Source organism: Trachurus japonicus, chromosome 19 (assembly GCF_045865225.1).
Source record: "Trachurus japonicus isolate A0001 chromosome 19, Traja_1.0".
NCBI lineage: Eukaryota > Metazoa > Chordata > Actinopteri > Carangiformes > Carangidae > Trachurus > Trachurus japonicus.
In genome coordinates, this window is record NC_140925.1 from 12084054 (window position 1) to 12111238 (window position 27185).

Sequence of the window (27185 nt, forward strand, 5' to 3'; positions counted from 1 at the left end):
TTTTAAATAAACAGACCTGCATCAATCAATCCAGTGTTTAGCCTTTTAAACGGCAGAAGGTTATGAAAATTTGAGCACCGAAGAGCTCAAGGCGACACCTAAATCGTCTCTTGACTTAAAGTTCACATCCATTAGTCGTCAGTTACGTGACCTAATTGCTTCAGCGCTGGATTTATGGTCCTTTATTTCAATTTCAAAAGAAAATCAAGATTAAAAGTCTTGAAAATGTCCTCTACATCAAAACTTCAACAACAAAAAAGTTAAAAGCAACAAACCGATTATTAACGGTGTCAATTAATCGCTTCTGCATCGACACAAATAGGGCGAAAACTGAAACCAAGTGATGAGCAGGGTTGGATATCACATGCACCGACACAGATTCAGTATCAGCAACCAAAAAAACAAACACTACAAAAGAAGCCAAACCCTTTTGAGTCTTTATGCGAAAACAAGATTAATTACTTTCTGGCTGTAGCTTTATGTTGAGCGTACAAACACAACAGTCGAGGTTGAACTCTGTCTGAAACAGAGCGATAAAGTCAAACTATTCCTTTAATTGTTGTCTAAACACGAGCAGCCCATACAGAAGACGGCAAAATAAAACACCATCTGAAAGTAAATGTGGTAAAAAATTAAGACACGTGAGAGAATTTGGACCAGAAATTAAGACATTTTTCAACCATCAGAGAAAGGTTTACTTGCTTCTATTGGACCGTATAATACAGTTGAAACCGATACTGTATGTTTGTTATTCTGCAGCTGTGTCAAACTTCATATCTACTTACAGGCACCAGTGGGCAAACTGAGTTATAACAGCACACACACACACACACACTTCAGTGCACTGATTTTATGGGTTTCGGGAAACAATAAAAATATTCAGGAAAAAAAAGGAAAAGTTTTTGAACATCTGCAAAAACTATGACCACACAAGAACGTCTCAGTATGTCATAATCAATACAGAAATGTCTCTCAGTCTGTTTTTTATGCATTAAAAAATAAACTCTTTTATTGGCCGTGGTGGTGCAGCAGCCCGTCCCTCATAAACACTGACAACCCTGAACCTACAGGACGCTGCGATGAAGTAGAGCATGGAGTTTATATAGAGCGTGATTACAGAGCTGGCTAAGGAAGGAAGAAAAAAAAAAGGAAACATGCTGGTATAAAAGTGTCAGAGTGGGAGGGAGGGGAGGGAAGGAGGGAGGGGAGGGGAGGGATCTGGTATTGTGCAACCACTGCCCTTTAAAAAAAGGAGCCAGGTCCATGCAGTGACAGGCTCAGTGACGTACGACAGGTTGTAAACTCTCCAGGGCAGTGGCTCATCTATTTTTTATTCCCACTGCATTTCCTTTAAAGCTCCGTCTGTGTCGACTCAATTGCACCTGGGTCACCTGTGGGACTGTGGGGGGAAGGGTTGCTATAGGTGTAGCTTCTTTTAGCAACAGCGCCAGGCAGCTCTCAACTTACAGTCTCATGTTTTTAAAGGGATAGTTCAACATTTTGGCAAATCGGCCCATAATCCCTATCGTTTTAGCAGTAGGTTCGTTACCTTTAATTGTCGGTGCAAGATATTTTTAGAACGGTGGAGCAGAGTCGCGAGCTGCTCAGAGCTACGCTACGGAGGCTCATGGAATTTCTTGGTTTCCCTCATCAAACTCATCAAATACACAATCCAACAACTCCAAAACGCTCTGGTGGACAAGTTGTGACCTGCACATTCACCACGCTATGAGATAATAACGGCACGTTACGAGACAGAGTTGTTTTAGAGGGAAATTCATGCAAAACCGCTGATGCGTTCCCGTCAGGGGCAGTTTTTCGGCAAGCAGTCTCTGCATTTTCCTTGAAAAAATGTAAGGGTTACAAACACAACAACATCCTCATTATTATTCTCTGACTGATTTAGGTTTCTCAACGAATGACAACGACAACCTGAGAAAACAAGAAAAGGAACAGGGGAGTATTAAATATCCCAAACACAGGGCGGACGAAATCAAAAGAGACAACCGCTTCAAACTTGATTTGATTTTGGCATCAGGAGTTTGTTTTTCAAAAGCAGAAAGTCTGATATTTTATAACACAGTTTGCATGAATTAGACATGAAGATAGTCCTGAAAAAATAAGTTCTGACAGTCTGAGTTTTAGATGGAGTATAAAAGGTCTGATTACATATAAAGCTGCAAATTAGATCTAAGGAAATTAGTGTAAAGACAAAACTGTCCAGATTTAATATTTCTTTATTTAATCGGCTGAACTAAAACAATAGGACTCATGCAATATTATCATGTTTTAGTGTCGGTCTAACAAGTCTACAGATATCCATTTGTATATACTGTAAATAAATCTTATTATAAAGTGTTTAGCATAGAGAGAAGTCTTTGGTCCAAGCCTGAATGTCTTCTGTTCTTGGTTTTTATGAGCTGGGACAGTGGTGAGTCCTGGACGAGCTCTGGTGTTACATGTCATGGAAGGATCTAAATGTCTTGTTTACTTTTTGTGCACTGGAACAAAAAGTTCCCGTGGACGCCACCACCCAGACCTGGACAGACCTGCAGCCTGGCGCTGACAAACTGAACTGTGACTTCATTCATTCATTCAAACAGACGATGATCTGTATTGTTGTAGGTAATTATGACTAATTCATCCGATAAATGGGAATCAAGGACAGATGTTTGCACTTCCGCCACGTATTTCAATCATCAGCCGCTCTCGACTGACTGGACGACCTGCAGTCAGATTACAGCTCAGGCTTAGTGATACATAGTTAAAAGAGCTTAAGGCATTTCTACCTGACTTGTAATGACGCACCTCCGACTGCTGCTCCGTCAACATTACGGGAGTGATTGTGTTTAGCCACCAACAGCCAGCTTTTGTGTTCGTTTAAGGAATCAGGGGGCGCATGTGGAGGAGAAGGAGGAGGAGGACGGGTGGAGAAATACCTCTGCAGTGCAGCTGAGTCTGGTCTCTCCGTGAGGTTAACTTATCACAACAGTGACCATATCAACAATGGCCACCTTTAAGCTTATTAGGAGCGATTAAGGAGCTTAATCCCGGCTCATGTCTCCAGTAAAGAGATGAAATAGCAAATGCTTGTTTCCAACGTGGCCCCCGCCGCCGGCCACAGAGCTGCAGCTCGCTGTGTTGTAACTTTTTCACTCCAATAAAGTTAAAATCAGCTGGATGCAGCTCTTGTCATAAGACAAAGTTATGGGGAAAGGAAGGGGCATGTGGGGCAGTTCATTTTAGCTGTTATTGTCTACTTATATCTATTTATTCTGTTTTTATTCGTCCAGTTATCGTTATCATTTCTTATTTCTTGTATCCTTAAGTTGCCTACCTGTATAGGAGTACTGTTATGGGAGTGAGGGATGTGAATTTTTCTCTCTTTCTTTCTTTCTTTCTTTTAATTAATTAATGAATTTTTTAATCTATATATCTATTCTTCTTTCAATTTCTGCTTGAATGATAAGACTTAATGATGTGTACAAACTTAAGAGCAACATGTATAACCTAATTTTCTTCTAATAAATAGTTTCAGAAGGTGGATGCTTAAAAAACACCCAGGCTGCTTGAAAGTGTGTGTGAAGTGTGTGTGACAGTGTAAGGTGAAGGGACATATGTGTGTGTTACGTCTCCAAAGCTCCGAGCGATCCATCCTATAAGAGAGACGGACACCTGTTGTGTGAAGTGACAGGTGGGCTTGTGAGGCAGCAGTGCTGCACCTGCTGGTGCCGGAGCCTGAGCCTCGGAGGCAGATTCACTTCACCCGAGATAATCCCTGACTGACTGACTGACTGACTGACTGACTGACTGACTGACTGACTGACTGACTGTCTGTGCTGCGACTCCCTGCAGAGCTCACACACAAAGGCTACTTCCTCTGTGCATCCCAGTCTCTTTATAACGTCCTCAGGTGGTCGCCATTATGATGCACCTCAGCAGAACAAACCGCCGCTCCAAGTCTTTTGTTATTTTTAAACCTGGACAGCAATCATTTTTCATTTTAACCACCTTTCTGAATGAGTTTTTTAATCTCTGCTATCATGATTTCTTGACGACTGCTCCCTTTAATTAAATGAACTACTAATTTAACTCATTTTTAGTACAATATGATCATGTAAGCTGTTTCTGTTCTGGGGATTTGACTTTTAACTTGACTTTTAAGCCAAGGCAAGGCAATTTTATTTCTATAGCCCATTTTTACAAACAGTTTGTCTCAAAGGGCGTTACACAGCATCATAACAACATCCTCTGCCTTAAACCCTCACATCGACTGAGGAAAAACTCCTAAGACTAACTAATGAATGTGTGAACGAATGAATAGTGGTAGCTGCAAAACTGAATTGCTATCAATAAAGTTGTATTCAATTCAATTCGATTCAATACAACGGTGTTTTCATCCTTAAAACAACTTCCATCATCTTTTAAGATCCAAATGATGAAGCTATAGCGACTCAATTTGAGGTTTTAAAGAAGAGTTGCAGCCGGATACTGACACCGATGCACGTCACTCACTCACACACACAACTTGCAAAATTAACGGTGGAGTTAAATCTTAAATCTTTAAATCCCCCGCTGTGCTATCAAACCATGTCTGCAAAAGGAGGTGGAGGTGGCAGCTGCTGCCCAGGCTGCCTGCTGTCTACATGCCAAACATTGTGACATTAACAAACAAAAAAAAAAACTGCAGTGACTGACACCTCTACAGTTTCACATCAGCAGATAAAACAATAGTCCAACTCTGATGTTTACATGTTACATGAGCCGTGCAAGGCCAGGCCCGGCCCGGAGGAGGATATAGTCTACTGCTGCTGCTGCTGCAGGATGGAAACATTTGAGAGCACAACACAGACACTGGTGCACGGTGGATCATGGCAGCTGTGCCCCCTGTCTTTGGTTCTTGTTCACGTGAGACAACTCAGAGACACACAGAGAGAGAGAGAGAGAGAGAGAGAGGGAGAATGAGCTATAGCCTTGGTGTCACCGGTTGATAATGAAAACAGAGATTAGAGGGGATCACGACGGGCCGAGTGGTTCAGTTGTTGGAGCTGACTGCTGACAGGATGACCTGGGTTACAGCCTGACACGGACTGACTCAAGGTCAACAAGGAATAATAATATGCAGTAGATTAGCTGCATGGTTCCCCCCCACCAACATCGTACCCTGAAGCCTATACATGTATTATACACTTGGAGAAATGTCATGCATTACAGTTTGTCTGCTGCTAAAGAGGAAATCTTTTAAAAAATCTGGCAACCTTAAGTCTAAAAGTTGATTTTGTGCCATTATCTATATTTGTCACAGTAGGGAAGGGATTTCAACCTATATACACCTGAGCATGTGTTGTGGTTGTACATGGCTGATGTGCAATTGTATGTGTAATTTTTACGTCATCTTTTCTTGTCTACTGCAATAATAAAATGAAACAAAGTTGAAAAAGAGAGAGGAACATGTGGGAATTGTGTTTTAAATTCAGTTTTTCAGACTTTTGGAGTGAGATGTGAACACAACAACAGCAGCTCATCCTCACCTGCAGCTGGCACCACACTTAGGCTACAATACACAAAACCAGGAACATTACAGTTTGTCTGCTGCTAAAGAGGAAATCTTTTTTTGAATTCTGGCAACCTTTTCTTGATTTAATGTCTAAAAGAGCCATTATCTGTGTTTGTCACATGTCAAAAACCTGTACTGTTCTGTGTAGCACCACCAACTATTATTAATATGTATCTATTTCTTTGCAGTGGGGAAGGGATTTCAAGTTTTAATCTATATACACCTGAGTATGTGTGTGTTGTTGTGTCATTTTTATGTCATCTCTTCTTGTCTACTGCAAAACATGATGACATAATGAAATAAAGTTGAAGTTAAAGAGAGAGGAACATGTTTTAAGTTCAGTTTTTCAGACTTTTGGAGTGAGATGTGAGATGTGAACACAACACAGCAGCAGCTCATGATGCTCATCCTCACCTGCAGCTCGCACCACGCCACCTCCACCGTGGTCTCCGTGTCCAGGCCTTTATAAACCGTCTTGAACGACCCCCTCCCGATCTCGATGTTGAACTTCAGATATCTTCCATCGGGTGAGGTCGCCACCGCTTTGGTCTCCACGTCCTCCTTCTCCTCCTGCTCCTGCTCCCACTGCGCGTCAAACGTGATGCGGGACAAGATCTTATTGTTGTTGTTGTGTTGCTTATGTATCTGTATGTGTTTCTGTTCTTGGAGCTGTCTTTTGTGTTGGAGTTCATTCTCAGAGTCCGAGCTGGCGGCGTCCTGAGTCCTCGGCACCGGATCCCAGCTGGTAGAAGCACTAGTGCCACCTGAAGTGTCCTCCTCTTCCTCTTCCTCCTCCTCCTCCTCCTCCTCCTCTTCCTCCCCGCGGCTGCACGGCGGCGTGCTGCTGCTGGTCGCCGGGCTGGACACCGGAGACGGCGGCGTCTCGGCGTCCGTTTTCTCGTCCTCCTCCGCCCTGGACTCCGGCACCGTCATGATGTTCTCCGCGGACCAGGACAGCGCTTTGGAGAGGGCGCCGCTGTACAGAGGAGAGTCGATGTCCATGCTGATCTTCTGCAGCCCGTAGGAGTTCCTCCGCGCGCCCAAACCGTGCGTCCTCAGCACGGATGGCACCCGGGACAGACAGTCGTCCGTCATGTCCACGGAGGAGGAGGAGGAGAGGCCTGGGAAACCGGCGCGTCCTGGGATCTCAACCTGTGCGTGTGACATTGTTCGAGCAGGTTCAAGTCCGTCTTGATTCAGAGCCTATGAATGTGGAAAAGGGCATCAGGTCACCGTTACATTATTTCCATGAGGTCAGTGTCTTTAAAACTAAACGGCACTGCAGCTCTAAGACTAACAGAGACAATATTCAACTATAAAAGTCTCTTATCTGGAGCAACAGTTAAACTTAAAAAACACAAAAAACTAAAGTAAAAGAAAACAAAGCAGAAACAAGAACATACTCACTCATCGTGTAGAAAAATGACCGCACATAAACGCACTTTTAACGCATCGTTCCTATCGATTAATCCCCGCTGTTCTCGTCTCCTTCTTCTTCTCCTCCGCTCCTCGCAAAGTCCTCAGCCATAACCTCCAGTTGGAAGGACGGAGCTGCCTATATCAACAAAAGCTCCGGAGGGCTGCGCGTCCGTCCCGCGTGCGCTCCCGGTGCGCGCTCCCGACTCCGCCCCCCTGCGCCGCGCCGCGCCGAGCCGCGAGCCGTGACGCGCCACCAGGACGGAGCGCGGGGAGTAATTACTACCGTCCCACTGGAGGACTGTTTGCAAACTAACTAACGCTCTGTATGAAGATGACATGCCTTATTTATTATGAATATTCGGTTTAGAAAGATAAAGCTCGTCTACAAATCTAAATATGTTTGAGTGGTACACATGGAGAGAGAGGGGAGGGATTCATTAAGCTTCTTCTCTTCTAACTCCTTTTCTTATGATTGTATGATTATGCTTTCGTGTTTTTGTTTCCAGATTTTGCTCTTCACACTTCTTTAGGTTATTTACATATGAAACAACGAACAGGAATTGTGCCTCAGTTTGTTTTACATGTTGGAAATAAATATTTTAAAAGAAAAAAAAGATAAGAACGGAAGAGTTTCAGAGTCGATCAATATTTTCTCTCTGTTTTTTAAAAAGAATTTCCTTGTATTGATTAGCAGAATGAGTAACTGAGTCCATCTGCTGCTCACTTCACATCCTGTGCGTAAAAACGAGGAGGACAGTGCGCCTCATCTCATCTCCTCCTCTGATTGGCTCCTCGCCGCTCGAGACGCCAACTCTTCAAAAAAAAAAAATTCTGTGAATTAAAATACAAACACGCGACGAGTCAATCTGTGTCAACCTGCCGGTGTTTGATTAGTCTGAATGGGAGAGATAGGCTCACTGTGAGGGGGGAGGAGAGGAGGAGAGGAGGAGGAGGGGTGGGGGGGCAGGGACGGGTCTGACCTGCAGAGGGAGCCATGCAACGAGAGGGGGGAGGGAGGTGGAGCTGCTGAAACAGGACACCTCTATCGGCCAAGGCCACGCAGGGCCACACCTGTCCCGCAAGAGCGCACACTGGGTGTTATCAGCACTCACACACACACACACAAGATTCCCTGGAGCTGTATCATCCCCACGGCGCTGGGACACAACAGAAACAGCAGCAGCACAAAGATGAGAGTCAACCTCCTGAGCAGAAAGTGGAGCAGCGTCCATGAGTGTGGAGTGGATCAGCACAGCAGCAGCACGTCACCATTTCATTCATAGTTTTTAACACTAGAGAGACGAGACGTGTAGCAAATTTCTAATTTATTTTCCTAGAGGATATGAAAAAAGAAACTGAATATCGACAGAGAGAGAGAAGGAGTGTCACAGTAGCTACTGCACAATAACAGGATGACATTTATCTGTACATGAAGTCCACTATTATTATTATTATTATTATTATTATATTACACTCAACTGAGCTGAGCTAAGCCGAGCCAGGATTGGTGGTCGTCTTTCGGTCTCTTCCTCTTCTGGAAGCATTTATTATTCTCTAAATAAAAAACACTAAAAAAAAAGGAAAGAAAGAAAGAGTCCCTCTGGTGTTGCATTGTGGGATTTTCTTTGGAGCAGACAGAGGAGCGCAGGTCCAGGTCCAGGTCCAGCGCTAAGTTACACCGTGTAAATTTGTTATAACAGGGGGAAAAAATTGGCATAAAACTAGTTTTATTTACAATAAAGGACAAAAAAATAAAGTAAAGATAAAGATATACAGCTGGTGGGAAGAGACGTTCCCTTTAAGTATTCAGATATGATCGTGTTTAGTCCCCTGATAAACTCATTGCATGTTTAAATGTTGAACCACCCCCCAGAAAAAACACACACACATATAATGAATGATATCGGTTCTGATCCAATAAGAAAAAAAGGCGTTGAATGAAAGTGGGTGAACCAAAAAAAAGGCAACAACATTTTCACTTGGACCAGCATCCTCTGGTGTGTGCACCTTGAGTTAGCCGTGATTGGCTAAATCTGAACTTTTTGCCTGTAAAGTACAGTATGAGGGCTCCCAGACTGAGGGTGTGTGTTTCCAGCAGTGTATATATATGTATGTTTGTGTGTGTGTGTGTGTGTGTTCAGAAGAACTTGACGCCCTTCCCGTCGTCCATGGTGATGATCTCTGCTTTGCCGTCTGTCTGTAACGCCTGCAGCGAGCGGAGCAGCATCCAGTCCTCCAGACCGTGGAATTCTGGGAAAACACACAATAACATAAGTGACTGATTACTGATTGATTATGACACGAGACAACCAATACATGCAATCTTTTAGAAATAAATATTACTGGGTAAAAAGCACATAAAATATCAAAAGGTAAAAGTATTCATTAGGTAAAAACAGCTCTTTTAGACTTCTTTTATTATAGGATATCACATTTTATACTCATACCAGTTAGTTTAATTATTTGGATGTGCATTAACTAAAACTTGTGCTATTTGTATTAATTAGATTTACAGGTGCTGGGAAGTCAAATAAACATTGTAGGGTAAATGTAGAAGTAGCACAACCTGGAAATACCCACAGTTACATTTTGCCACTGTAAAAAAAATAATACATCATAAACTACACAAATGATTTAATAGAAATCTCTGATTCTGGTCTAGACTTGACATTTATTTATCAATAAACACAAAATCAATCAGCCTGGGGGGAAAAAAACAAAACATAACAGTGGCGTACCTTCTCCTTCTGTGTCGTCACCGTTGGACAACTCGTAAAGTGTAAACACAGAGTTGACCATCCCGTTTTTGGAAACCTAAAATATATATTAAAAAAAGAAGGAAAAAAAAGAATAATGGTCACACACTGAAAAAATAACTAACAACATCAGACTTAATTAAATGACAATAGATGTTAAGTGTTTTCCTGCCACAGTCTTTATCAAACACAAAACATGTGCTCTATTTAGATGACTTCATTTTCTAATTAATTAAAAAAAAAAGGTGTTATGTAAAGAAAAAAAAAAGAAAAGGTGCTCTGAGTTATTTTCCTCACAGAGGAGGGCCGGGATCTGGAGCACACGAATATAAATAGAGAGTTTAATAAGGTTTTGACAAACTTAAAGTCTTCACCATGAGACAGGAAGGATGCTGGGTCGGCTCATGGTGAATCACTTCACATCAGCCTTTCTGTTATTTATTTATGTTTTACCTTTACATTTATACACTACTCACAATAAAGTTGTGGATATTCGACTACATTCGCCGGGTGAAATTGATTGAAAATGTAAAAAAGTGCTTTCAGTGCAGCTGTGTCGTCATTACGCCATTAGGTGCAATTTTTCAATACATTTTAGCCATTGCTGCTGTGTTTTATTTGTTATTATGAGCTTTTATTAGGTAAATTCATATGCAAGTTGTACTTTTATGCATTATTTATTAGCTAACTCTGGCTCACTTACAGTTTCACTTTTACTGTTGATTAGTGTTGCATTGTACCTGTCAAATAAACCAATAAATAAACAAACACACACTGATATTAACAATATCACCAAAGTAGGTTATAGTATAGTAGTATAGTTATAAAGTGCGTTCTGAATTTCCATCCAAGTCCAATATCTCTATCTTTTTGTCACTATGTCGTGTATATTTATCATTTCATGGTTTTAATAAAGGAACCAAACCAAATCTGAGTGTTCACAGCAGCAGGTCGGTGTTTTTTTAAAGAGCTTTTCACCCAGTAAAAGGGAATTTGTTGACAGAAATACAAATAAACAAATGTTACCATGTGTAGTCTCTCAGCACGAGGTCATCAAACATTAAAAAGCACAGCGGGACATGTAGAGTACAACAACACAACTGCTTTTGTCCTACTGGACATAAAGTTATTTAATAGTTGAATCTTTAACATCTACAGACATGAAGTTCATCTGTGCGTCACTGCTGACCTACGACTAATTCATAAAACTTCTCCGGCTCTGTTTATTATTTATAGCTCTGATCTGCGGTTGAGCATTAATGTCGTCATCTTAACTGTCTTTACTGGTCATGTATCTTCAATCAATGCATTTAAATAAACAGTACGATGGCTGTTTATATAAACCACACATGAATGTCGATGTAAATTTGAGTTTTCTTTCCTTTTTGTGATTTTTTATTGTTTATAAATCAGATTTGATCTCAGTTTGACTTTCTGATTGGATATAAATACAGTAAATTGCAGTGATTTTTTACTTTTTGTTGTCATATATCTCTGTTTAATATGAATGTCTGTTTTTCTTAATTTGCTAGTTCTAGTTTTGTGATGTAAACTTGAGTCGACCTGTTCACGTTGCCTTCGAGCTGTCTGTGTGAATCAGACTGACCTTGCTTTTAGTTTTAGTTAATTAATTCAACACAGGCCTCATAATAACTCTCCTTTTCTAACCATCCTTTATGAAACACAGGTAACCATGGCACCTGAACATGTTTACCCGGAAATACGCAGACTCACCCTGTGTGAAGTGTCGACCTCTTTGTTTCTCCGCTGACTAAATATCTTTGATGTTTTTCATAACATTGTTATACTGAATAAGTAATGATCTAGCAAATTTTAGCTGTTTATTGAAAGTGTTAAAGAACATTTTTTTCTGCCTCCTGTTCATCCTTTTATCAGTTTCAGCCTCAGGACAGAGTGTCTCTCGGTTTTGATGACTCACCCACTGGTATATTAACTTGCCCCACTCCTCTGGCCGTCTCCACATGACTAAACACCGGGACTTGTTTTTGTCCAACCACTCCAGGTTGCCTGAGGTCAGACACAAAATAATGACACGACAAGGTTAATAACACTAATGGGAGATAAAACTCTCAACAACGCAGCACAAACATCCAGACAGAACAACATTTACCTTTTTTCCTCAGTTCCTCAAACACAACTTGAATCGCTTCCATTGACAGTTTTCCTGAAATTCAAGTTAAGGCCTGATGATGAACCACTTTATGAGGTACAGCCGGACACAACCAAGGTTATTATATTTTTAACATTTTTATTTAGTTTTTCAGTTTGCTTTTTGTATTTCAGTTTAGTTTAAAGGGATAGTTCAACATTTTGGCAAATTGGCCAATTGCCATAATCCCTATAGTTTTAGCAGTAGGTTTGTTACCTTTAATTGTCAGTGCAAGCTGTTTTTAGAATGGCGGAGCAGAGCCGCCAGCTGCTCAGAGCTACACTACAGAGGCTAATGGGATTTCTTAGTTTCTCTCATCAAACTCATCAAATACACAATCCAACAACTCCAAAACGCTCTGGTGGACAATTTGTGAGCTGCACATTCACCACGCTATGAGATAATAACACAACGTTACCAGACAGAGTTGTTTTAGAGGGAAATTCATGCAAAACCACTGATGTGCGTTCCTGTCAGGAACAGTTTTTCAGCAAGCAGTCTCTGCATTTACCTCTAAAACAACTCTGTCTGGTAACGTTCTGTTATTATCTCATAGCGTGGTGAATGTGCAGGTCACAACTTGTCCACCAGAGCGTTTTGGAGTTGTTGGATTCTGTATTTGATGAGTTTGATGAGGGAAACCAAGAAATCCCATGAGCCTCCGTATGTACCTAATAAACTGACAGCTTCAATGTAGCTTCCACAAAATTAAGAAAGGAATATCCTCTAAGTAAAGTGTAATTTTATATCCCCAGAAGCCAATAAACCAGTGATTAACCATATATTATCTTAGGATACGCTCTATCTTCTTGTTGTTGAACACGGGGCTTTCCTGCGCCTCCATCACGTCCAGGGTGTAGAGCTTGTGATGGCGGCAGTACGACAGCGCCAGGGAGCACCAAGCCGCCAGCTGCTTCTGCCTCGTGTCAACATTGGGCTGTAGCCTGTGAACAAAGAGACGACGGAAATCACCAACAGTCACCAAAAACACAAAACAATAAGAATAATTAATATTAATAATTATTCTTCGGAGTATTTTTTAGACTCCTTTGACTCTGATTTTGCGAGCAGCACCTGGTCGAGGCCGGTTTACTGTGTGAAATTACCGGTACGTTCTTTTCACTTTCGGATAATGAAGCCATAATGTTTAGAAACACGTCTGTAACCTGTAACGCCATCAGTGTGTGTTTTTTTTATCAACATAAAGGTTGCAAAGGTCTTGAGAGAGCTCTTTGATTTGAGCCTTCATGTGATGCTTCTTGGTGAAGAGAAACCTTTTTATAGGAACCAATTAGGACTAAAGCAGCTGATATTAATTAGCACTGATAGGGGACAGGATCACTTTCTTTCTTGTCTTTCTATTCCTTTTCTTAATGCGTTCAATACTTATTCCCTGTGTCATTTCACTTTATTACACATAACTTTGATTTCTTTGTACAGTATGTGTGGATTAGTTGGGTTGTTATTGATATCTGGTGAAAATTTCATGTCAACAGCCCAGTTAGAAATATATATTTTACCCGCTGTATATAAAGTGTATCCAAGCAAATTTCCATCAGTACGATAATAAATAGTGATGTTGTGACAGTTTGTATAAATCAAATTCAACCTTTATTCCCACATTGGGCAGCCTACCTATGACATGCTTCATAAGTTTAGTGATGGGGCCGTTCAATAATATTATCTATTCTTCTATGTTAAATATAAATCATGAAATTCTACCGATTGAAATTTGCTTGGACACACTTTATTTATCAAGAAGTCACTGAGCAGACAGCACAGCAGGGATGAAATCGTGCTTTACGTGACATTTACATGAAATAATCAGCCTGGTCTGAGGAGAAGAGGAGATAAAAAACACACTTATCATATTATCAGGGATTTTTTTTTTCACTGACGTTACAACAAGAGCCTAGATACTTCTTCTCAGAGAGAGAGGGAAAAAAACACTTCTCAGAAGGCTTAGCAAATTAAAATTAAAAAGGTCACCACCACAGTGAACAGCAGAAAACATACAGTTAATGTTCGATATCAGGGATCAGGAGATGATTAACGTATTGTTATTAACCCTGTTTTGGCTTGATATGTCAACGCTGAAGAGGTTTTACAGGAATTTCAGCAGTGTGTGTGTGTGAGAGAGAGAGAGCCTCTGACTCCTAATGTTGAATCAACATGTCTCAGCAGCACCAATAATGAAGGTACAGTTGTAGGGTTTAGGCTGATTTATCAGAATTAGGTGGGCGTGCGTGAGAAACTGCCTAAGTGTCTTTTTATAGTAATAACATAATACATTTTTATTTATAACACGCTTTTACAAGTGTTCAAAGCAACTTACATAAGCACAATTGAAATACAGAAACAACAATGTACAATATCAAGAAGAAATCGAATGAAATGAAACAGACAGAACTTGATAGCAGAGCAGACATTAGACATTTTTAATAATTACACATTTAAAAGGTGGATTTTTAGAGGTGATTTGAAGGCGTGGAGGTCTGTACAGTCTTGGGGAGTGAGTTTTACACTCTATTCATACAAATGTCAATGTTAATAACTGTGTTTTCTGTTTTTATTCATGTCAGTTTAGCCCGTGGCCACTCCCTCCCTCCCTCCCTTTGTGTGTGTGTGTTGTGTTTTTTAAGGTGGCCGTGATTTAATAAGAAAAACATTAGCAGATTAGCAGAGCCACTATATGACTGCAGTTTTGCATCATGTCACAGACCTGAATGCGTCACAGACTTGGCTTTAACTGTGGTTAATAACTCACTGACATCTGTGTTTTGTTTCTTATAACCGTTTATAATGTAATTAGTTAGCTGACTGCAGCTAACTTCACACTGAATTGTGAATATTACACAAACTATGATTGAGTATTTATATCCGGACGTGTTTCTAAATGTTTCCAGCCTCAATAAGTCGCTGAAAGAAATAAAAACAAAGCTGTTTTATGAACTTTATAAACACAGTTGGTTCGTGAATCCACTTCCTTAGCCTGTTTGGGTTTAGCCACTGAGCTAACAAGGCTAACACAAATCAACACACTCCGGTTCAATAAAACACAGACAACGGCAGCGAATGAGGGAAGATAATCAATGCTTTTTATAAATAAGCTTCAGGACAAGAAAATAAAACTGACTCACGTAAAAAACGGAGGAAAGTTGTACTGCCAGGGCCACTCAAAACTCATTGCAGTTGATGCGGTGCTTCACAGCTGACAGTTTCCGGAAGCGCGTCCACCCTCTGAAATGGGTCCGACTGGAAACAACGATTCACCAACAAGACTCAACAACACACGACTTAGAAGAACATCATGTATTGACCTGATATGCGATATAAAAATAGGACAAATATATATATTAAAGAATTAAATATTGAGTAGCTAATATATGTAAATGCATAGATAAAAAAATTCAAAAATGTATGAAAACAATATGTTGTTGTTGTTTTATCTTATGAAGATAAGGACTATTTATTTATTAATCTTGACTACGGTATTCTAAATAAATCTTACTTATTTAGACATGCTGCCATGGATGGATTGTTGCCAGAGTCAGACTAAATTTTATTGTTTTGTTCCACCAGCACAGTGATAACAAAAGGTATCTTGAATCTTGAATATGCATGTAAAAATAAAATGAATGCAAAAAAGTGACAAATACAGTAAAAAATATGCCACTCAAAGATTTCTGCACAAACTGAGGCTAAACTGTGTTTCTGGCTTTAAATTGTTTGTAAAAGGCAGTTGAATTATTATTAAGAGATAATCAAATACATCAACTACTTTTTTTTATCAAACTGTTTTTGGTTCATTTTACTGAGATCATTCATGATGAACTTTTGTGTAAATTTTATCCCCAATTGAGGATTTATTTATTTATTTTCCACTTCATGGAGTTGCTGCTTTTAAATACTCTTCCCACCACTGTGAATCTTTGCAAACCTGTCTGTGTACCTGTCGCAGCTGAATCAGAACTGAAAATCACTAAAACACTGAAACAAGCATTAATTGTGAAACTGAATATCTCCTTTCTTTATCTGCAAACACATTTTGGCAAGAATAAACACACAGCAGTACCTTTTATTTTTTTTACAAAGTTATTTTAATCTTGAATAACTTGTGCATTGTCAACAGCTTTTTAGCATAAATATGCCATCTATTTCTATTTACAGCACATAAATCTCTCTTCTAATATCCATTTTTCTGTTTCATGGTCAGGCTGACTTTACTGCCCACGCTCATAAAAGATGAATTTCTTATTTATATTCTCTATGTTGTTATTATACACTCTGTTCAAGTACAGCATGAAAATTTGTGTTTTACAATTCTGTGAAAAACAGCCTATAGGTTGCACAAGTATTCTGGGGTCACCATCTACTTCACAGCAAGGTATTGGTATTAATATTTCTTTTTTTTATACATTTCTATATTACAATTAAAGAATTGGGTAAAAATGAAACTGAAAAACAAAAAATGTAATATTAGAACACAACCTCAGTTATTGCAATATGTGATATCTTTAACTTCAAATCCAAAGTAACATTTAAAAGTCGTTAAACTTACTAAAAAATAAAGATGGAAGCAATCGTTGATCATTTTTAAAAGTAGAATTAATGCATCCGTCCAGGTTTGACTTGGGTTCTATTTGACCTGTAATTTAGACAAACTGAAACAAAAATAAAAACTTCAGAAAGTGACTTGTGAGATAAAGACAGCTAGAGTCTCAGGGAGCAAGATCAAACCGACACAGTCCTTCCTCCAGCCAAAGAAATGAGACAGGAACCGAACCACACCTGTCTACACCTGTACAGCTCAGCCTCCACTCCTACAATACTGCCAAAGATAGTCCTAACAGTGTGAACCTCCTACGGAGTAAAATCTGGACAAAAACAGTTGTTAGCGCCGCCATGCTTCAAAATATTCCCAGCAAAGACTATTTGAAGATTCCTCTGGAAAAAGGCTCCAGTGGTTGAACTTCAAATATTCAGAGCGAAGAAGACGTGAAAAGCCCTTGAACTTATTTTTACAAGAAGAGTTGTTTTTGTTGCACCCAAGCTGTTTATGTGCATGCAAAACAAAACAAAAAACAAAAAAAAGAAAGGTAAATCTAGGATATCGAACAGCTCGAGCACATTTCTGACAGACAGCTTTAGCTGGAGTGGAAGATACGCTCGTATTCGTTGAGGATGAACTCCACGATCTGGTTCTGAAACACCATGTGCATAGCGATGTTGGCCGACTCCATCTCCGGCCGCAGCAGCGTCGGGCCGAACACGATCGCCACGTTCTGCACGGTCATGCGATTGTCCTCCCCGAACTGAATGACCCTGTCAGAGGAGATGAAATAATAACAACATGAGAAGTCGTCATAACTGCTGTTGTGAGCTTTGAGAAGCTACGGCAAGACTTTTTTTATGATGAATTCATCAAATTAATTTAAAGAATCTCATCTGATACAAGCTCTCAAGCTGTGTAACTCATCACACAGGCCTCAGCTGTAAAAACAGTGATGTAAGAAGACTTTTTATTGATCCCACATGCGGGAAATTCACTTGCAACAGTGGCATAGAAGTACAGGACAAGTAAAGAAGTAAGGGATAAAAATATAAAGATTTCACTGTGTACAAATATACAGTATATAGTATATATATAAAAATCAAAATATGTGCTGTTACGTACAAAGATTATTTAAACAGAGGAAAAACTATATATATACAGTACATGTTGTTTGATCAGAGATAGTGCACAGTGTGGGTGGGCATGAGCACAAGTAAAATGTAGCTACAGCTTGTATGAACTGAGTAACACAAGGATAAATTATGCAAAGGAAAAAACTCATCTTTATTTATACAACCAGGTGAGGTAATGTAGTGTAATGAAAAAAGTTGGTTGTGCAAAGACGAAGAAAGAAGTTTACCTGCGTAAATGCCCAAAAAGAAGTTCCATGGTGTCATGATTCGCAGCAGGAAGTGATTGAACTAGGTCGTACATGTGACACAGTTTTGAGTTATAATCAGGAGCTCCTAGAAAAAAAATAACAACAACAGGAGAATAAGAGTTATAAATAATATGTATCTTCATCATAACCATCCAGCTGGACAGTGAAATAAACGTGTGCTTACTGATGGCAGCGATGAAGCTATTAAAGTGGCTGTATGGGAAAAGAGGCTCGGCAAGCTCTCGGAAAAACAGCTTCAGCGCTCCGGTGAGGACGTGGACGTCTTCCCACAGTCCGTCCTCCAGGTCCAGCTCCTCTGTTTTAACACAACAGGTGCACAGAGCATTTAAAAAAACCAGCAGGGGGCGCTGCTGTCCACACTGAGATCCTGAACTCACTCCTTCAATCAAACATCTTACTTTCTGAATTTGACAGAATTGTGCAGTTTGACACATGTGAAGGAGTTTTTACCGTGATCTGCTTTGAAGCGTAGTTTCTGAATGGTCGCCAGGTTCCCGCTCACTCTGTAGAGTCCGTCTATGTCTAAACCTGGAGGTTCACACACACGGGTTATATGACTGCAACATGATTTATTTGATATACACAAGCTGATTTTTTTTGTTTGTTTGTGTGTTTTACCTCTCTTTTCTACAGCTCTGATACATTTCTCCACAAAACTAGGGACTGTGGTTTTCTCCTGTGCACACAGCGAGGCCAGATGGCATCCAAACACGTTCTCTGAGGGAAACAATCAACAACATCATCCTCATTATTAGTTTTTAGTTTAGTAGTAAGCAGTTCAAAGATGTGCACATTGAAAATATTAAAAATCCTTTTGATACCTCAGATAAGATGAATGTGATAAAAAGAGACTGTAGCTCTCTCTTACAAAGAGTGAGGTGAACTAGTAAAACAAACCTGTATAATGTATAAGTAAGGATTGAACACAACCAATAAGAGCAATTTTTTATGATAAAACATATAATAAATATGTCACATGTTAGAAAGTGAAAACAGACACAATGAGTCAAATGTACAGGATGTCACAATTAAAAAAAAAAATTGCGTGTGTGAGCTGCTTTCAGTTTAATAGTGGCTTTTTTCCTGTGGGAAAACCGCTGCAGCATTTCTTACGTACTGTAACTACGTGAGTAATAAAAGACAAAAGCAGAAATTAAGAGGGAACAGAAACAGAAAATGAACTGGTTAAATTAATACCGTTTCATAGTTTTCTGTGGATCATCATTCTGTCTTATATTGTATGTATTGTAAGCTGTATATGTACGGACGTCGGACGGGTTGATTGCTGTAATTTCTCTGTACTTCTGTATTGTGACAATAAAGGCTGATTCTGATAGTCTGTCTTCTTTGATTCATCACATGGAGCTTTTTTTAATTTTATGTGTAATATCGACACTGTTAATATTCTAAATTGTCTTATTATATCAATTTTACTTTTTTCTGTGCTGGTTTAATGTCAAAAGTTTAGTTTAGTGTCATTGCATAAGCACATATACATTGAAATTTCGTTTAGCAGTCTCCCATAACAGCAAAACATAAAGTGCACCAAGGAATAATTAAATATCAACAGTATGAAAATATGAAATGCATGATATACAGCTGAGAAAAAGAATTTATTTCTATTGGGAATAAGATCTGAACTGAATCATTAACTCTCTCTCCTGTGTTCATTTCTCTTTGTATCTATTTCTATTAGTTTCTATTAAAATAATAATAAATACCTCTGATGTAGCCTTTCTCCTTGACCGACTGCAGCGTCGGACGTTTCATGAGGAACTTCATCAGCTTGGTTCGAACCCTCTTCTGGTCTGCGTCTCCTGCAGAGCTGGATGTGGGAGTGATGTTCGTCCTGACGGCTGCAGAGAGACGACACGGCACGAGTCAGATCGTCAGACTGGGTTTTTAAAATGGTTTTAAACCGTTCAGCTCCCAGTGGGAACCAGTATCTAATCTAACCAGGTCAAAACCATTACATCATTCACTCCACAGTTAAATCAGAGATGTTTTTCTCTCTCACAGTGAAGTGTAACGATGTTGGACTTACTTTTTCTCTTCTCCGTGCCTCCTCCTCCTCCAGCCCGGTCGTCTCGCTCATGTATCTTCTCGTACAAATCCCCGTCCTCCTCCTCTGAGTGATGGTCCTGGTACTCCTGACCGAGACACACACACACACACACACACACACACACACACACACACACACACACACACACACACACACACACCGTCACAATCAATTATCAGGAACTGTGAGCTGAACAGTATTTAATTATTATCTCTGTCATTTACCAGTCTGGTCTGTCATTAATTTTAGTTTAATAGTTTAATTTTCATATCAAAATAGAACATTTCCAAAGCAAATAAATATGGTACAATCATTTATGACATCTAAAATACAATATATTTAGATTTTAGCACAGCGATTTTACACGGTTTTATTCTTATGTTTAGTAAATTATTTACGTTGTATTGGAGAAAAGTGGCAAACTCTATTCTAATTCCTTTAAAAGAATATTATCTCTCTTTTGTCTAAAATATGAGACTACATCTACCAGCAGGGGGAAACCGTCAGCCCAATGAAAATACTGAGCTAAGAAGCTGTTTCCCTCAGTTATTATTCCTCATGTTAATTTATGTGAAAGAGGAAGTGAGAGTTTTTCTTTTGCAATTGTTTATGTATAATATAATTTTTAAATGGTCAATCTCTTGGCTGATGGGAGGTCTTACCAGTTGTCGTATGGTGTCGACCAGAACTTTGTGCCAGTCATGGATGATGCTTTCTGTGTCGTACTGTACTAGAAACTCCACGCCGTTTTTGCCTTTTAACTGAAGGAGAGAAAATTAAGACGTTAAAGAGGAAACTTCATGGCACATCATATCGTACTGAATGATGGGATTCAATATGAGCACATGATGCCATTCATGGGTGACTTATCATTGCTATATCATATTTTTTCATTAGAGTTGAGGATGTGATCATAAATTATAGTAAGATAATCTGTAATGGTCCCATATAGTTAGAAAAAAAGTGAGATTTCCATGTGTAGTGTGATTATAAAGCAGCTCTTGGTTCAATATTCACACTGTGAAAGGACAAATTTGCCTGGTCAACAGAGAAATGCACACAGCCTGGGCCTTAAAATGAGATGTCAGGACTTTCTGTAATTCTGTCACAGCAAACCAGTCACCACCTGCAGCCATGCTGTAAACCCCGTCCACCTGACCCACCATCACAACTTGCAGGATTAGCTTTCTAACTTTCTACTAACTAGAGACTGAAAACTACACTTTTGGTTCTTAAAACAACAAATACACCTTAAATTCTTCAAATAAAACACTGTAAAGGTGTAAAAGGTGTGTTCTTAAATGCTTAAAATAGTGTTATTTGTGTAATTTGCTCAAGATAAAAAACAAAAAGGCTCATATTACATAATGCACACACACACACACACACCTCTAAAACGTTCTTTTTGCTGGATTTGTCCTTCGAGGCCCAGCCGATCGTCGCTCCTCGCAGGTCCACCGCCACCTCGGGTACAATCTGATTGGTCTTGTTCTGCACAGAGTAAAAAAAAATTTATATATATATATATCTATATATACATATAGATATAGATATGTATATATTTATAGTGGCGTTCAAGAAAAACTGACAGCACTGCATTCCAGGAAGGAAACAGCGTTAAAAGCAACCTGTCACCTCATGACCTGAGGGTTCATCTGAGCTGTCACTTATTCTGCGGTTTAATGTTTCATCCATTCTCCTTTAGCTATAACACATGATATTATGGTACTAAACAGTAAAAAAAGCATCAGACATGTTGAAAATCAAGATGAAAGATAAGATTTAAAAAAAAAAAAGCCAGTGATGAATTCTGTGTGTTAAGTCGTCGCTGCGTCAGAACAACCCTGTCAGAAATGTACAGAATGCAGCGAGAGCAGCAGCGTTCAGGCGTCGCAGTGTCGTATTTAAACACTTTTATTCACGAAGAGGAGCGTGCGTCGTTACCGAGGCTCCTGTGGCTGCAGACTTTGGGTCTTTGTGGAAAGTCAACACTCCTCCGTGGAGAACCGTCCACGTCTGGGCCCAGTTTTTCCTGAAACGAGGGAATAATTATTATGTGACACATGACTCCAAACACACCCACACTCAACAACGAAAAAAAAAAAAAAAAAAGAAAAAGCAGAGGGATGTTTTGATTTACCTGACTTTCTTGCCGTTCTCAGACACTTTCGTTTTGTTGAGTATCCCGGCTTTCTCCAAATTCTGCACCTGCAAGTGTAAAAAAAATTTCAATTCTTTTTTGTTAACGTGCGTCAAATCTAATTATATGACACACGACTCCATGAACTCGTGCATACATGCAAACCTTCTCCAAAACAGTGTGAACAATGATGAATTCCTCACAGCGGGGACTTTCCCAAAGAGGCATATTTTGGATTATGTGCTAAATAACATCAATAAGGACAGTTGTAGTAACATGGTTTGTTGTTGTTCTCCGTCTTTATAACGTCACTCAAACAGGAGTAAAGAAAAAAAAGGTGCAGCGTGATTTTTTTTTAGCTGTAGATATAGGGAGTATTTTTATCAGCAGGACGTTGTGTGTGCGACTCAGTGTGGCTGAAATAACCTCCACTATGTGTGTGTATGTGTATGTGTGTGTTCATGCTAAGGAAGGACCATGTCACCCACTGCAACACTGTTGTGACTCACCGATGTGTTTTTAAATAGTTTCAGCCCCACAGCACGGAGAGGAAATAAAACACAAAATCAGACTCCGATCGACTGGTTAACGGTTCATTGGATTTGTTGACGATATTAAAAAATACAGGGTGTGTACGAAAACACATAATTAACTTTGATCTATCTGTTTTGGCTTTTGTTAAAGCTGTGGAGATTGAATTGAATAAAAGGGTTCACAGAGCCAAGTCAAGTCATGTGGCCTTGTGTCGTTTTTGTGTTGACAGGTTTTCACTCCTCCCCTTCACACTGGCCTTTAAAAGATCCCGCTCCAACACAATCCCTGTGTAAATCACGAGGGTAAACACACACAAAGAGAGAGAACGACAACTCCTTCCTCTGTTTATCTGAGGCCTCGGCTGCATTTTCCGACCTTACTGTATATTTTTAGAGCAAAATTCCCTGTTTTTAATTTAACTATCCTTTTAACCAAAGTCTGGGAAAACCCGCAGAGGGAATTTCATGACAGCACAATGATCTGCTTGTCCCAGCAGGAGGGGGGGGATATACATCTTTATATGAGAGAGAGACAGGATGAGTTGGGAAGGGGGGGGTTGTTTGCAGGAAACGACAAAGTGATCGGTTCACACCTTCTGCCCCATCATAGATAGACGCTGCTATCTATGGCTCAAGCTCAGGTGAACACTCAAACTAACAACCCACGTTATAGCGCAGCCACCTGGAGGTCAGATAATAAGGGTTTCTCCAGATTCTAAACCCAAAAGCCTTGAGAGAGAGATACAGAAGACCGTTAAAAGGCCAAATAACTGTTTGTTTACTTTTTTATTTCAGCTTCAGGTTAATCTAGAGCAGTGGTTCTCAACCAGAGGTACTCGGACCCCTAGTGGTACTTGGTGTTATTGCAAGGGGTACTTAAAACAGTGACTTCTACAGACATTTATCATCTTACTGTAATACAGTTTTTCTCGATTGCTAAGACACATTTCTTGAAAGCTTCTCTCATTTTCTCTAAACTGTGAACACAAACCCCAATTTTCAAGCTACATTCACAAAACCTCAGACTCTTCTTGCAAAACCAAACTTTCACCTCAAAACAGTTCAATCTGTGCCCAAAACTGAACTATGTTGTCAAATCGTGCCCCGAGTCAATCAAAATTAAAAACACTACTGAGCAGTCACTAAACACTACCTAGAAAAATAGAAAACACAATGCTCAGCACATGAAGCTGTAGAAATAAATGTTTATCGTTCACTGTAGGCTAAATGCATGTTGCAAAACCAAAAACCTGTGCATTTACACTGTAACACTTCTCTCCTTCCCTTTCTTTCACCCTCCTCCTTCCCGCCCTACATCCATTTCATCCCCTTTTCCTTCCTTCTTCTTTTTTCTTCCCAGTTCATCCCTCCCTCCCTCCCTCCCTCCCTCCCTCATCCTTTCTTCCTTCACCCTGTTGTCTCATCTTCTCCTCTTGCAAAACAAAAAACCTGTGCATTTAGCACTTGTACATAGTAAAAAAAAAAAAAGAAGTACAAAAACCAGAAATCTTGTGCATTTACACGTAGCACTTGTACAGTACAAAAACAAACAGAAATCTTGTGCATTTAGAACTTGTATACAGTAGGCCTACATAAAAAATAAAGTACAAAAATATAGAAATGAGAAGTGCATACTGTAACTCAGCCACAGCATCATTTCTCTGTACTGGATCAGGCCACAGGACTTCATCCTGCACTAGCTACAGTATATGTGCCCTCACATCATTGGACATAAGTGTTATCAATTTTGAGTTGTTGTGTTCAACCGGTGAAACTTGTGCTTTACTTGTGTTTGACTTTTGCCACCTGTGCTCAGCATTATGCAACACAGGTGCATCACAATGAAAATGTGTTGGTAAGATGTGTCTAAACAGGTGAAAAGTGCTGATGGTTTTGCCAAAAGAGTGACGGATTCAATCAGTGGGTTCAGGCAACTGAGAATTTGGTTCAGACAACAGGGTTTAGTGTTTTAGCAATCAAGAAAAACTGTAAATTGGCATTTTTCCCAATCTCATATGTTTTAATGGGAAATTGGTCATATTTTAATAGGAAGCCACACTTTGATGGTTTTGATTCGAAGATGGTGTAAAAACTCAATAGCGCGCAAAGTTAAAGCAGAAGTAAGTGGTCCGGTCGTTTTGGCTAATGCTGCGTTCCAGGCAGGCTTTTGAAATCGTAAATTACAGCTTCAAGTCACAACTTACGACTTTGTAGCGTTTCAGGCAACCCACTCGTGTTTTTCCGACCTGTTTTACCAGTGAAAGTCACTATAACGGCCACTCGTAACTTCCAACCGGTGAACTCGTACCAGATCGAACTGGTACCACTTCACGGTCGGAAAAATACGAGTTTCCTTGAACGCACCATAACAGTCCTCGTCCCTACGTCGCCACATTCACGGCATTCCTTGGCTGCACACACAGCCCTGCATGCCGTTCTCTCTCCTCATTGGATAAAAACTGTAGGATACGATAAATGTTTTCTCCTCGACTCAGAGCAGAGCAGAGTGACTGACAGACCCGTGTTTCAGTCCAAACACTCTAAGTGATTGCTGTCGGAAGATATAACTATTTAAGACTTATATTAACACAAATATATCACTTACTTCTGCTTTAAGTGTACAGTAACTTTTAAAAAATAAACTTTTCAACTTACATTTGTTGAAATTTGTTATTTACCTTCACGAGAGTGTTTGTTATACACATGTCTGAAAAACACAGCACTGAAATCGCATATTTGCCTTCAGAACCATTAATAAATATGCAACGATGCAATGATGCAATGATGCAATGAAAAAAGCTACTTCTATTTCTGGCAAATTGATTTCTGACTTTTTTTTGGGGGGGTGGGGGTGGGGTCCAGTGCCCTGAAAAGGTTGAGAGCCACTGATCTAGAGCAGCAGACTAAAAGACTGAAATACAGTTTCACTCACATTGTGCTGCGTCTCTGGAGAGTTTCCTGTGCTGGAGCTGTCGCTGCTGTAGTCGGACGTGTTCCTCCTGTGGGTCGGGAAGAACCTCTGAACAAGAGGAGGAGGAGAAGAAAAGGAGATTTTAGGATTTATTTATTTATTTTTTTTAGACTTTATTTATTTGCACATATGAAATAGAACAAATACATTTACATAACTCTCTTAATAGGGAGGAAGATACGAAAAATGTGCAGGTGAGGTCGGAAACCCGAAAGGCATATAGAATGACCTCACCTTGACCTAACAAATAATTTAAACAAAGTAAAGAAATAATATTAACATACCTTGTGCAAGGTAGAGAAATAAAATTAAAAAATAATATATAAAATAAAATAAAAGTAAATAAAAATGATAATAGTCAAAATAGTAGTAGTAGTAGTAATGATAACAACACTAAATATAATATATATATTATATTCTATAAACTGACTACAGCCATGAAAGGGACTTCTGTGACTGTTGTTAACTAGACCACATAAACACACCGATCCAGATCCATAAGGAACGTGGTTTTTCCCAGTTTGGTGAGGAGGAACTTGTCCAGACCAAAACCAAACCACCACCCCCCCAAAAAAAACTGAGCCAGACTTTCATATCACGCACGTCAGGCTCTGGTGAGAAAAACTCGGTTTAGGAGCCTCACAGTAACATATAGGCGACACTTTGATGTGTCTGCACACGTCTTGGCCGAGATAATTTAACTATACATGGGGATAAAAGAGCCGAACCATCGGTGTTATTAAAGGATCAGATCTTGTTTTTTTTCAAATCTGGGAGGAGGAATAAAAACCGTCCTGAACCTTGGGGCAGCTGGAGCTCAGTTTCTTCAGTCGGAGCGAATACAAGCCCTTATTTGTGTCCAGTAAACCCCCTCGACTCCACTCCACTCCCCTCCCCCTCCCTCAGGTGTTTGAGCACAAAATGTAGCCCTTCCTGTTTCTCCCTGTTGCTGTAAATACGCGCTCCCTGCAGGTGATTTGCCTTGTTAAATAAGGGTTAAAAAAAAAAAAAAAAACCAAGGAGTGTTCGCCGCTCAGCAGAGACTCACCCTCCACACTCGTGTCTGGCTGAGCCGGACGACACACCCTGGATTTGTGGGTTTGTGACGCTGTGTGTACGTGTAGATGCAGGTCTGACAGTGTGTGTGTGTGTGTGTGTGTGTGTCTGTACCCCATCATCATGGGCTGAGCTGAGCTGAGCAGGTCCCATGGTGTGTCTCCAGTTTTTAATGACGGACACGCTGTCCGTCTCGACACCGTTCTCCATCCTGGACTGACCAGGACCTACGGGGGCCTGGAGGGGACAAAAAAAAACACACACAATGAAGTTTAGTTTCAATGGAAAACTTTATTGATTTTCTTATTTTCCTACTGCCTGATCACCACAGTGCAGAAGCAAATATTTTTAAAACTTCTTCAGGTGCCCTCCTTTATTGATGTATTTTGGGATGTAGTGAACTTTCTACTGATATTTCTGAGTTACATTTCCATACAACTGTGATAAATGTGTACCGTATTTACTTGCATGAATGACACATACAGTATTATATATGACATCTATTTTATATCATGACTAAAAAGAGGAAGCTTTTCATTTTACGCTGAGGAAAGACCGTGA

At 39.9% G+C, this 27185-nt stretch overlaps 3 protein-coding genes across 7 annotated transcripts in view; all 3 read right to left on the bottom strand.

Annotated features, from left to right (window-relative positions):
- wnk4a (WNK lysine deficient protein kinase 4a) overlaps positions 1 to 7135 on the bottom strand; it is a 51616-nt gene extending 44481 nt beyond the window's left edge. Inside the window, exons 1-2 of one of the 4 annotated variants that reach the window (XM_085761420.1) lie at positions 6965 to 7135; positions 5972 to 6760 (exon numbers count right to left, since the gene is read on the bottom strand). In XM_085761420.1, coding sequence (XP_085617546.1) covers positions 5972 to 6724 — 753 coding nt within the window. In that variant the 5' untranslated portion in view covers positions 6725 to 6760; positions 6965 to 7135. Of the gene's footprint in view, positions 1 to 5971; positions 6761 to 6960 lie in introns of all 4 variants that reach the window. The other 3 variants (XM_085761424.1, XM_085761421.1, XM_085761423.1) reach the window with 3 other exon arrangements.
- A 1781-nt stretch (positions 7136 to 8916) lies between these two features.
- On the bottom strand, positions 8917 to 15172 carry vps25 (vacuolar protein sorting 25 homolog). The gene is made up of 6 exons (XM_085761614.1): positions 15043 to 15172; positions 12701 to 12846; positions 11864 to 11917; positions 11672 to 11760; positions 9715 to 9790; positions 8917 to 9226 (listed from the first exon to the last, which is right to left on the bottom strand). Exons 1-6 carry the CDS (start codon positions 15087 to 15089, stop codon positions 9114 to 9116), a joined length of 525 nt encoding a protein of 174 aa, XP_085617740.1. The 5' UTR covers positions 15090 to 15172; the 3' UTR covers positions 8917 to 9113.
- A 1002-nt stretch (positions 15173 to 16174) lies between these two features.
- The window catches only part of arhgap27 (Rho GTPase activating protein 27), a 34001-nt gene continuing 22990 nt past the window's right edge, over positions 16175 to 27185 (bottom strand). Inside the window, exons 6-18 of one of the 2 annotated variants that reach the window (XM_085761225.1) lie at positions 26739 to 26861; positions 25530 to 25616; positions 22065 to 22126; positions 21869 to 21956; positions 21314 to 21415; positions 20587 to 20685; positions 19904 to 20009; positions 19581 to 19715; positions 18478 to 18576; positions 18310 to 18387; positions 18023 to 18154; positions 17818 to 17923; positions 16175 to 17227 (exon numbers count right to left, since the gene is read on the bottom strand). In XM_085761225.1, the coding sequence (XP_085617351.1) occupies positions 17050 to 17227; positions 17818 to 17923; positions 18023 to 18154; positions 18310 to 18387; positions 18478 to 18576; positions 19581 to 19715; positions 19904 to 20009; positions 20587 to 20685; positions 21314 to 21415; positions 21869 to 21956; positions 22065 to 22126; positions 25530 to 25616; positions 26739 to 26861 (1395 nt within the window). In that variant the 3' untranslated portion in view covers positions 16175 to 17049. Of the gene's footprint in view, positions 17228 to 17817; positions 17924 to 18022; positions 18155 to 18309; positions 18388 to 18477; positions 18577 to 19580; positions 19716 to 19903; positions 20010 to 20586; positions 20686 to 21313; positions 21416 to 21868; positions 21957 to 22064; positions 22133 to 25529; positions 25617 to 26738; positions 26862 to 27185 lie in introns of both variants that reach the window. The other variant, XM_085761224.1, reaches the window with a different exon arrangement.